Source organism: Argentina anserina, chromosome 6 (genome assembly GCF_933775445.1).
Source record: "Argentina anserina chromosome 6, drPotAnse1.1, whole genome shotgun sequence".
Lineage (NCBI taxonomy): Eukaryota > Viridiplantae > Streptophyta > Magnoliopsida > Rosales > Rosaceae > Argentina > Argentina anserina.
The window spans coordinates 29796598-29808587 of NC_065877.1; the positions used below are offsets into that span (position 1 = coordinate 29796598).

Sequence of the window (11990 nt, forward strand, 5' to 3'; positions counted from 1 at the left end):
CTGGAAAGGACAAGGGGACCGCGTAGACCTTTTGACGTGTTACCCTAAATTATTCTGACTGGTAGATCATTTTGTTTCACTTTGGGTATTATGTGTTGTACACCAATTGCGGTCTCTAGGCAATGTGTAAAATTTGTTATATGAGTTTAATGAAATGTTTGTTTTACCCTTAGATAGTTATAGGTTTATTTTGTGCTCATTCTATAATAATGATTATCATATATTGCATTGTACCTAGTGATTTTAAATCACTGCTTGATGTCGTAGGACAATATAATTCATGATGTACGCAGTTTTTTGGGTCTTGGTTATAGTAACTATGATTTTCTCAAAAAAAAAAAAACCTTACAACAAGCCCAAAAATAGCTATTGCATGTATGTTAATGATCACTTGTATAAGATGTACTAATTTTGGGAGAAGCCACTCTATTCATGAGCTGATTGAGCTCGAAATAATAACAGAATATGTACACACGTACGTACGTATAGAAGCATCGATGCATATAATCATATATACTTGCTGGAGAACCCTAAAGCCTAACCTTACAACAAGCCCAAAACTAGCTATTGCATGTATATTTGTTAATGATCACTTGTATAAGATGTACTAATTTTGGGAGAAGCCACTCTATTCATGAGCTGATTGAGCTCGAAATAATAACCGAATATGTACACACGTACGTACGTATAGAAGCATCGATGCATATATCATATATACTAGCAGAGACTACCGTACATTACAGAAGGCATATGTTAATGATCACTTGTATAAGATGTACTAATTTTGGGAGAAGCCACTCTATTCATGCGCTGATTGAGCTCGGAATAATAACCGAATATGTACACACGTACGTACGTATAGAAGCATCGATGCATATAATCATATATACTAGCAGAGACTACCGTACATTACAGAAGGCATATGGTATCCACAAGAAGAATCGAAGAAGATCAATCGGAGGGCATGCAATAGTCGTTTATCCAGATGATCGCAACACTTAAGTTTACAACGCTAGCTTTATCTTTCTTTTTTCCTCTCCACACACTTAATTGAATTCTATTCCAAGCAAGACTATCGATCAGCTAGCTGCAGTCCAAACCCTAATATATAGCGGTGATCTTGTTCGCAGCAAGGTGAAAGATTTGAACCAAGTGGCCATAATTTTGCTGTCTTTTACCAAGAACACAAGAATGAGACATATGTGGTTTGTGTAGTAACAAGCAGGTCGACGTGGTCCTGTCCACGGCAGCAAAAGGGAACCCAGAAAAGTGTATGAAAAGCCCGGGAGGAGATATATGGCTACATTCGACACACACCAACCTTACATAATTCACATCTATGACTCATTTTACCACGTACTAATTATCTAAGACTTGTTCATAATATATAAATTGCGCGCTCTGCTAAGTTGCTGTCTGTCTGTCTCACTCGGCTTCTGTCAACTGTAATCACTACTAAATAAGTACTAACTAGGCTGAATATCTTCTATATTACCAATTCAAGCAGAACAAATTACGCATTATTCTCATAAAAAAACAATTTTTTATATATTAATTGATAGAGTGATTTGAATCGTATTACAACGTCTCCATCTTTTATGTTAAATTTTATTCTTCTGTAAGTAGAATAAGCTACAATCACTTATATTCGATATGAATAATTACATGGTATTTATAGGATTCTAGGCTACCAATTAACAAGTATGAAACCAAAGATAATTTGTCAATTACTACGGCTTGGTTGGTGAGATCCGGTGCTAATATTTGACTCATGCTAACACTCCCCCTCAAGTTGGTGCATACACATCGACCATGCCCAATTTGCTAAGTGAGTCATAAAAAGCCTTCTTAGACACTCCTTTTGTGACTATATCTGCAAGTTGATCTTCTGAAGGAACAAAAGGAAAGCTAATGGTCTCAGCATCTAGCTTCTCCTTTATAAAGTGACGATCAACCTCCACATGCTTTGTACGATCATGTTGTACAGGATTCTGTGAAATATCAATAGCTGTCTTGTTGTCACAGTACAGCTGCATAGCACACTTAGGCTTAACACCCAAATCTTGTAGCAAATTTCTAAGCCATAACAACTCGCATACTCCCTGAGCCATACCTCTGTATTCTGCTTCAGCACTAGATCGAGCTACCACCTTTTGTTTCTTACTCTTCCAAGTAACAAGATTACCTCCAACAAAGGTAAAATACCCTGATGTGGATCTCCGATCTGTAATATTTCCAGCCCAGTCTGCATATGTGAAACCACAAACCTCAATGATATTGTTGTGTTTAGAAAACATCACTCCTCTCCCTGGAGCTGACTTCAAGTACCTCAAAATCCTCACAACAACATCCATGTGATCCATACTGGGATTATGCATGAACTGACTCACTACACTTACTGCATATGCAAGATCTGGTCTGGTATGTGATAAATAAATCAGGCGTCCAACTATCCTCTGATAACGAGTCTTGTCAGTAGGCACCTGATCTGGGTACTCTGCTAACCGATGGTTCTGCTCAATAGGAGTATCAATTGGAGTGCAATCCAACATACATGTTTCTGTTAGTAGATCAAGGATGTACTTTCTCTGACATAGATAGATACCATCACTTCCCCGGGCTACCTCAATGCCCAAGAAGTACTTGAGTGTTCCTAAGTCTTTCATCTCAAACTCTGTAGCTAGCTGCTTCTGTAATCTATCCATCTCAATAGTATCATTACCAGTAACTACCATATCGTCAACATATATAATTAGGGCTGTTACCTTCCCTTGTTGGTGTTTGAGAAATAATGTGTGGTCTGAATTACTCTGCTTGTAGCCAATTTTCTTCATGAATTGTGAAAATCTTCCAAACCAAGCACGAGTAGACTGTTTAAGACCATACAAAGACTTTCTTAATCTGCATACAAAGTTATCTGGAGAAGCTGCCACATATCCAGGAGGAAGATCCATATACACTTCTTCTGTAAGTTCTCCATGAAGGAATGCATTCTTAACATCAAATTGTCTAAGTGACCAGTTTAAAGTAGCAGCAAAAGAGAGCAATACCCGAATAGTGTTCATCTTTGCAACAGGTGCAAATGTCTCATCATAGTCTATGCCATATGTTTGGGTGAACCCTTTTGCTACTAGGCGTGCTTTATACCGGCTTACTGACCCATCTGGATTATGCTTCACTGTAAACACCCAACGACATCCCACTGCCTTCTTGCCATGTGGTGGAGATACAAGCTCCCAAGTATTGTTCTTCTGTAATGCTTCCATCTCTTCTTCCATCGCTTTTCTCCATTTTGGATCTCCCAATGCATCCTGCACTTTGTTAGGTATTGATACAACAGAAATTTGATTCACAAATGATTCATATGACTTAGACAATCTTTTGGTAGACATAAAATTTGCCACAGGATACTTAGCTTTAGCCTGAAGGGTAGGTTCATATGTTTTTGTTGGCTGACCTCGAGTAGACCTATTTGGCAAGACATATTGTCTACTATTAGCTTCACTAGTATTAGCCCTAATAGAATGACTAACCTCAGATGAGTGATCTTCTGTAACAGGGGAACGTTGGTCAGGGGTATAAACAACAGTAGGGGAGGCAGGAGGGGCAGTTGTACTCTCACCTTCTGGTACCTGAATCTCTGGAGTGACTATACCAGAATCATCAGTAATCTCAACCGAATTTGTCACCATATCTCCTGGCTGACTTGTCTCCCCCTTTCCATGATATAGCTCTTCAAAATATGAAATCTCCCCCTGAAGGGCAGTATCAGAAGACGTGAAATAGCTCATGTCCTCAAAGAAAGTAACATCCATAGTGACATAATACTTTCTGGTAGGTGGATGATAGCACCTGTACCCTTTCTGATGCCCTCCGTATCCAACAAACACACATTTAACCGCTCGGGCATCCAACTTAGACCTCTGATGTTTTGGAAGATGGACAAAAGCAACACAACCAAAAACACGGGCGGGAAGATTATGAAAAGAGGGTAAGGAAACATGGGATGCAAGCACCTCATATGGAACTTTGCCTTCAAGGACACGAGATGGAAGACGATTAATGAGGTGAGCAGAAGTTATGACAGCATCACCCCAAAGGTATTTAGGCATATGGGCACTAAAGAGAATACACCGAGCCATTTCAAGTAAATGACGATTTTTTCTTTCGGAAACTCCATTCTGCTCAGGTGTGTAAGGACACGTTGTTTGATGAACAATGCCATGTGCGTTAAAGAACTCCTGAAAGACACGATTTACATATTCCCCCCCATTATCAGTACGAGGATCGTCGGACTGGAGATGGCGTCGGCTCCGAGATGGCGGTGACAGCGAGGTTCGTCGGCTCCGAGATGGCGTCGGCTCCGAGATGGCGTGTGGACGGAAGTGATGCTACCAAGGTAGTGGTAGAGAGCAGCCCCGGGGGGGGGGGGGGGTAGAGAGCAGCGCCGGGGTAGAGAGCGGCGTCGACGTAGGCTCGGTGAGAGTACAAGAGAAAAACGTCGGGATACGTGCGAAGTGACCAGCAGATGTCTGGTGGGATAGCACGTGTGAGCTCGACGGAAGTGAGGGCGGCCGGCAGGGAAGAAAGGAGCAGCAGGAGCTCCAAAGAAACAAGTCTGCCGGAAAAAAGAAAAAACCCAGAAAAACAGAGCCTTTTTTGTTTGCTCTGATACCAAGTAGAATAAGCTACAATCACTTATATTCGATATGAATAATTACATGGTATTTATAGGATTCTAGGCTACCAATTAACAAGTATGAAACTAAAGATAATTTGTCAATTACTACGGCTTGGTTGGTGAGATCCGGTGCTAATATTTGACTCATGCTAACACTGTAGTCCTGTATTGTTCCGTGATATAATTTGGTTTCTTCGTAGGACATGTTTATATAAATTTGACAAGAAAGGGACACTCGAACATCTCTAGGGACACACTCCATCTTGTTCATGTACGTTTCTCGGTCCATGAAGATCATCTAACTGCATGCTCCAGAGACCTAAGCAACGTACTGCATGCATGTCCTTCAAATTATTAATGGAGCTCTTAAAACTGAACTTCCATTTACATATATATCTACTATTATGAGGGGATCTTTGATGAGGTTTATTAGCAGCATGCATGCATGTAGACATTCTGGACGAAGAACAGGAGTTTCAACGATCAAATTGCTAGTTGTTTCAAGGTTCCTTGATACAGCAAATGGACGATATCCTATCGATCACTTTTCACAAGACAAAACTAATGGATGCTTCGCCTTTTACAGAACCATCAAAATTCAACTTGAATGGCTCTTCATTAGGAGGCTGCTATTGTGAATGGAAATATTTTCATTGACAATTGATATGGAAGTATCGGAAAATTTTTGTAGAACTTTTGATTGGAATAGAGGCTGCTAGAATTTCTTGATCTAAATACTGTCAATGGTGTAATATAACATAAAAGAATGGGGTACTTTATGCATGGGTGGTCATTTTCTGTTATGAACAAGACACATGTAGCTGACATGGGTAGGGCACCTTGTGGTCGTATTAGGGTCTCAATTTCCTCGTCTATGATGGTAAGGGCCAACCCAGAACAGATGGCCTGCATGTGATGTGAGAGCAACATTTTAAAATCGATCAAAGTTTCTAAATATATATTTGCATGTCATCATCGATCTCTTTGAGCTAGAATTCCGCATGTCCAGATGCAAGGCTCGATGGGTGGTGATCAGGGGTGGTCGTCGATCATCGCTACCGGATTAAGAACACACGTACGTACATGGAATCATTCAAAATATTATCTTCTTCTTTTCTTTTTGTACTTCTTCTTCTTCCTCCTGATCTATCGATCAGGTGCTCCAAAGCTATATATGTATTTACAAGCAGCCAATCAAGTTCATTACAGTGCGTTATAGCGCATTGAATACATGCTAGTTTGGTTTTCTTTTGGTAAACATGTAATGTTCCAGATTCTAGGGAATCATCATATGATCGATTAGTATAACTGTATAACATGATCGATGTGACTAATTCCGATCCATTGCCAACCAATATAGCATTTTTACATTATTATTACAAGAGTAAAACCTTGACAGAAAGTTTTCAGCTAGATAGTTAAGATTTCATTAAGAAAAACGGAACAAAAAAATTGTGATAGTTTCAGTTACCCAAATGCCATATAATTGGTGGAAATCTTGGGGCACCTAGACACCTAGTTGCCATTGGGGACAATAGTCGACGAGACAAAGACAGTGAACTAACTAACGCACAAGTACAGTGGTGCTTTGATACGTAACGTCACATTAAACACACTTTGTCTATGAACTCGTATTTCATACCCGAAATTTCATTCTTCCTAATCGACCATTCCCTATGATCAAGGAGACTGCTCAAAATTTCACCCAAACCAACCATCTTTCTCGGCTTATGAATGTGGAGGTGAGGATGCTTCAAACGAGCACTACACGTTTCTTTCGATCCTCATAGTAGGCATACGTCCTTCCACAAGCATTTGTCTCAAACTCGGTCCTATTTAGGTGGGAAGATTCCGGTGTTATCATCTTAATTGGAAGCTTTTGATTTCGAAGCGTTAAAGGGAGCATTAAATCACTTTAAGGTTTGTAGATTTTTGAAAAAAAAATGATGCAATTTTCGATAACTTTCTATATTTATTAATTCTGCATGTGGCTAACATATCATTATACTATTTTCGGTAAGATACTGCAGATAAACGTCATATCTTCAAATTTTATAAATGTAATATGATAATTGTATGATAAAACTTTACATGCGCAAATGCAGCTCGAAGACTACCAAACACGTACAATTTCATAAAAGTATTCATTTTTATGCTTCTGTAAAGCTTAAAGCTAGTTAAAGAAGTAGGACTTACGGTAACAACGTTGCACATAGATGTTAAAAACTTTTGTAGTTTGTATAATGCCTTAATTATGCAGCATATAAGCTAAGGAGGAGTAGTTGACATTCTAGTGATTCTACTCCCTCTAGCCATTTATATATGTTTCCTAAACTCCTCTCTCTATATATATATATGGAGTCTTTTACATGTACATAAGTACATTTCTTGAAAGGTAAGAGATATTTATAGTGATTACTTACAAGGTGAATTATTTACATTGGAATGGTTTAAAGTTGTTTCTTCAGAATCAAATGAGTTTTCTACTGAGATAATGAGATCATACTAGTCAATATGCTCAATGGTTGCCAATCCTCCACTGGGCCAAAACTATTGAAAAAGATATATAAAGGATTTCAGCACAAACACCGTAGCTGGTGTCCACATATTCGGATATTCCTCACTCTATTTTATCAGCTCAGTGCAAATCCTTTGGATTTGGCTCCTCTTGTTGAGAGAGTGAGTAACATCCACATATGACATATAGTTAAAAGCAATGCAGATGACACTTTTTTTTATATTGTTTTTTATTTCTTTTGAAAATGGTGTTTGGGGTTTTCTTTTATATATTAGAAGCTGAAGAGAAACTATTGGTCACCCATTTGCCAACCCATTCCTTTAAAAACTTTTTTCTTATATCTTTTCTGCATTCTCCACTCTCCATAAGAGCTGGCCTAACCTCACAGTTGCCACAAGTCACAACTCACAACAGCCTTACATTGGAAACCCAGAAGCCACAAAGCCAGTACCCAAAAGCCAAGTTTCCAAAAGCAAAACTCAGAACTACCAATTCTAAACCCTCCTTTGATATGTCTGGTGTTCTTCTTTGGGTGGTGAATCCCAAAGAGAATGCCACCTCTTTGCTTAGTCTGATGCCCAGAATTGGTAGCCCAAAGAGGTCCAAATTCTGCTCCAGGCTGAGTTTCTCACCTGGGATTTTAGCCTATTCAGGTGCTGTTGCCCACCCACCAAGGTCTTCAGAAGAGAAGGTCTATGAAGTGGTGCTCAAGCAAGCTGCTTTGGTGAGAGAACAGAGGATGCCCAAAGAGAAAGCTTTGGACTTTGATCAAGGGATTGATACTAGTGACTGGGATTTGCTCAATGAGGCTTATGATAGGTGTGGTGAGGTTTGTGCTGAGTATGCCAAGACTTTTTACTTGGGTGAGTGGTGGACTCTCTGCTTCTCCAACTATTTATCTGATTCTGGTTCAAAGTGTTCCAACTTTCTGTATATTCTATTTTGTTTTGGGTCTAGTCAGATTCTTGGGTATACTATATTGCTTTGAAGTTTGAATACCATGTTAACAGAACACGAAAGCAAGCACTAAATTGGGTTTCCCTTTTTATTAGTCAAGAATTTTCTTTTGGAGATGATTTGGGTTATTTTAGTCTCACTTTATACATAGGCAGGGCTTTCTGTATATTCTAATCTTTTTTTGTTTGCTAACTTACTGTCTTCATAATTAAGAAGTTATGGAATTTTTCAGCTTTGATATTGGTATCTAGTGATTGGCAAGGCACTGTTTCTAAATCAGCTCTATGTGATTTTCAGGCACATTACTTATGACACCGGAGCGGAGACGAGCAGTTTGGGCAATCTATGGTTCGTATAACAGTTCTTCTTCAACATGCATTTTAGTCCCTCTCGCAATTCTTGTGCTGCATATCACTTCGGCCATAACTCTGTGGATATAAATTGTTCTTAGATTTCCTATCTGTTTAGGTCCTTAAGCATCTTGCCTCTTGTAATATAGAGGAAACAATTAAGACCTCAAAACCCTTGTTGAAGAAATCGTCATAACCTGAAATTGAAACTAGTAGCTTTTTGATATGTTCAATTAAACACAGTAAAAACAAATGGTCCCCATTATAAAGTTAGATGTCTTACAGTTGCAAACGACACCCCTTGTGAGGTGAACTGGCTCGTGTCTTTTAAACATCAGGGTATTTGATCTTTTCTATTAGACAACTTGTGCATTGTCTAAAGCTTAGAGATCAATTCCATTCTCAATTAACAAGTGATGGATTTTTTTTTATGCAGTATGGTGCAGAAGGACCGATGAGCTAGTTGATGGACCTAATGCTTCATATATCACACCAAAAGCTCTTGACAGATGGGAAAAAAGACTAACTGACCTCTTTGAAGGTCGTCCATATGATATGTATGATGCAGCTCTATCTGATACTGTCACCAAGTACCCAGTTGATATACAGGTACTAAATAGTAACTACCACACAAGTCTTAAATCGCGTTTCAAATTCTCTTGTATGAAGTAGAAGCAGATGATTCACCATTCAAGTTTTTTCTCCTTGGTGACAGCCCTTCAAGGACATGGTAGAAGGAATGAGGCTAGACTTGAGAAAATCAAGATACCAGAACTTTGATGAGCTTTACCTCTACTGCTACTATGTTGCTGGAACTGTTGGACTGATGAGTGTTCCAGTGATGGGAATCGCCCCTGAATCAAAGGCGTCAACAGAGACTGTTTACAACGCTGCATTGGCTCTTGGAATTGCTAATCAGCTCACGAACATACTTCGAGATGTTGGAGAAGAGTAAGCTTTGTCTTATATCACAAGAATACTTTTGAGCATTCCATGAACTTTTCCGTGCATTAAACTTGATGTTTAATAGCTTCTGCAGCATAATGCTTTATGCCTCATCATACTGCAACATGTTTTATGTCGTATGTCGTGGTGCGAGCTTGTCAATCTGAAGCACTCATAAGATTGAATTTTGTTGATTCATAGTTGTTCAGATGAACAATTTCGCATCATAACATGTCAGAGAATATACCCCTACAAAATTGTCTGATAAATGATCTCTTAATTCATTATTAACTACATTCTCTGTAAAATCTTACCCTTTTGAATTCTGATCATTTCAGTGCTAGGAGAGGAAGAGTCTACCTCCCACAAGATGAACTTGCTCAGGCTGGACTATCAGACGACGATATCTTTCGGGGGAAAGTGACAGACAAGTGGCAGAGTTTCATGAAGGGCCAAATAAAGCGAGCTAGGATGTTCTTTGATGAGGCTGAAAAAGGGGTTGCTGAGCTCAACGCAGCAAGTAGGTGGCCAGTATGGGCTTCTTTGTTGCTATATAGGCAGATTCTGGATGCCATTGAAGCAAACGGTTATGATAATTTCACAAAGAGGGCTTATGTCGGAAAAGCAAAGAAGTTAGTATCATTGCCGATCGCTTATGGCAGAGCAATTATAGGCCCCTCAAAATTAACTAAGCAGTTGGTGGCGAGATAAACTTAGATTTTACTGATGCCTCAGTTTATAGCATATGTATACGATATTAGAGAAAACTACTATGGAATCTCAAGTTTTATGTGTAAATTTAGATTCATTTGGTCTACACCAAGCATTTCCAGGGCGCTTAACCAACAAACGCCAGAATCCACAGATTGTAAAGCTGTAATTCAATTCTATTCCACAGACTAATGGAAGAAGCTACGGATATATTAAATCCTCAACAAATGTCAATTACTTTGTTCCATGTACAAAATATCGTGGTGGCTACGCCTAACCTTCTTCCCATTCCAGAGAATGTTTCATGTTAAACTTCTCCATTCACAATGTTCACTCAAGATATTATGTTACGTAACAATACCGTATCCAACATCTTCGGCAACCTTAGCCGAGAAATGATTTGTGCCGGGGAAGGAGCTCTCAATACCAAAACTCTAGGTTTCATGTAGCAGGCGACAATGTCCGATTCGATCAGTGCCGGCTAGAAGGTGCCATCCAGCTCAGGTCTTTTGATGGTATGGGTGAGCAGCGGACCGGGCGTGAACAGTGGCGACAGAGGTGCGCAGCAGATCAAGGCCATTGCTCTAGACAGCTTTGTAAGTAGGAGGCAGGGTTGGTGTCGATCTAGCGTTGGTTGGTTTCTCAGCTCTAGGGTTTTGATCGGAAGTAGAGCTTCGTGCTTGAGTGTGCATCAAGTGCGATCCAACAAAGCGGTGACCACCGTTGTGATGGTGCAGTCTTGACCAGACGACGATCGATATGATCTAATGGGAGAGGGGTGGAAGTGATTCTAGCCGTCGAGCCCCATTTCTGATTTAATGCAGTTGTTGCTCGGTGACCTGGGCCTTGGGTTTTTTTTTGTCGTCCTTTTTCTCTCACAGCTAATGCGTTTGTGAAAGAACTCCTGGTGTATCTAGGAAAAATCACTACCAAACCCTAAATTGGTCTCAATTCCAACTGATGAAAGGTACACCAATGGGTCCGCCGAGGTCTCTAGTCGATTTGAGTGTTTTGATTTTGATTGAAGTGGTTCTTTCCTTCCAGTTGAGTAGTGCCCGCTCTTTTGGACTTCTTGAGTTTAATTTTTAGCAATTTTTTCCCTCATTCTTATTTTGTTTAGTTTTTAGGCTTGCATTTGTGTTGGCTTGTTCGACGTTTGACCTTTGTAATTGTATGATTTCTATCGATAGACCTGTCTCATTTCCCTTCGAAAAGAAAAACAAAACAGAATTACCTTAGCTTTCTAAATTTAGGCTTAACTTGCCATTTGCTGCTTTTGTCTTCCTCTAGAGAACTACTTCCGTTACTAGCCAATAAGCGAGGGTAACTTGTAATATTTTTCTTAGTGATATGAGACATAATATCAGGGTTGGCCCTAACATTTCGAGTGCTATAGGTGACACAGAATTTAGGGCCCCTTAAACTTAAAAAAATCTTCTTCAAAAACAGCATATGATAAAGAAAACGTGGAAAACAAGAACAATTATATAGCAATCTGATTCAAATATGCAATAAGATTATAACTCAATAAGACTACTCAATATATATGACAATTATGCAAACTAACTAATCTAACATAGATAACTTCGAAATGTACAGATGAAGCGCTCTAGCAGAGCCCTGCTAGTGTTAGGGGTGGCGGCCACTATTAGCTCAACCACTCTGGCAGCCTCCCTTCCTTACGGTGGGGAACTCCATGGATGTCACTCTTCGGAATGAGACCAGTAGGTGGCGACGACATCAGATCAGGGAGATTCTCCCTCGATTAATGGCGTAGTTCTAGCCTCGTGCTAGATCAACAGAGGAGTAGGATGGTGCGTCGGTGCCG

The 11990-nt window shown here is 39.6% G+C and overlaps 1 protein-coding gene across 1 annotated transcript; it reads left to right on the forward strand.

The window, feature by feature from the left end:
- Nucleotides 1–7581: 7581 nt before the first annotated feature.
- On the forward strand, nt 7582–10349 carry LOC126798211 (phytoene synthase 2, chloroplastic-like). The gene is made up of 5 exons (XM_050525103.1): nt 7582–8062; nt 8454–8504; nt 8943–9115; nt 9222–9457; nt 9790–10349. The coding sequence occupies exons 1-5, from the start codon at nt 7711–7713 to the stop codon at nt 10160–10162; spliced, it is 1185 nt and encodes a 394-aa protein (XP_050381060.1). The 5' UTR covers nt 7582–7710; the 3' UTR covers nt 10163–10349.
- Nucleotides 10350–11990: the final 1641 nt, after the last annotated feature.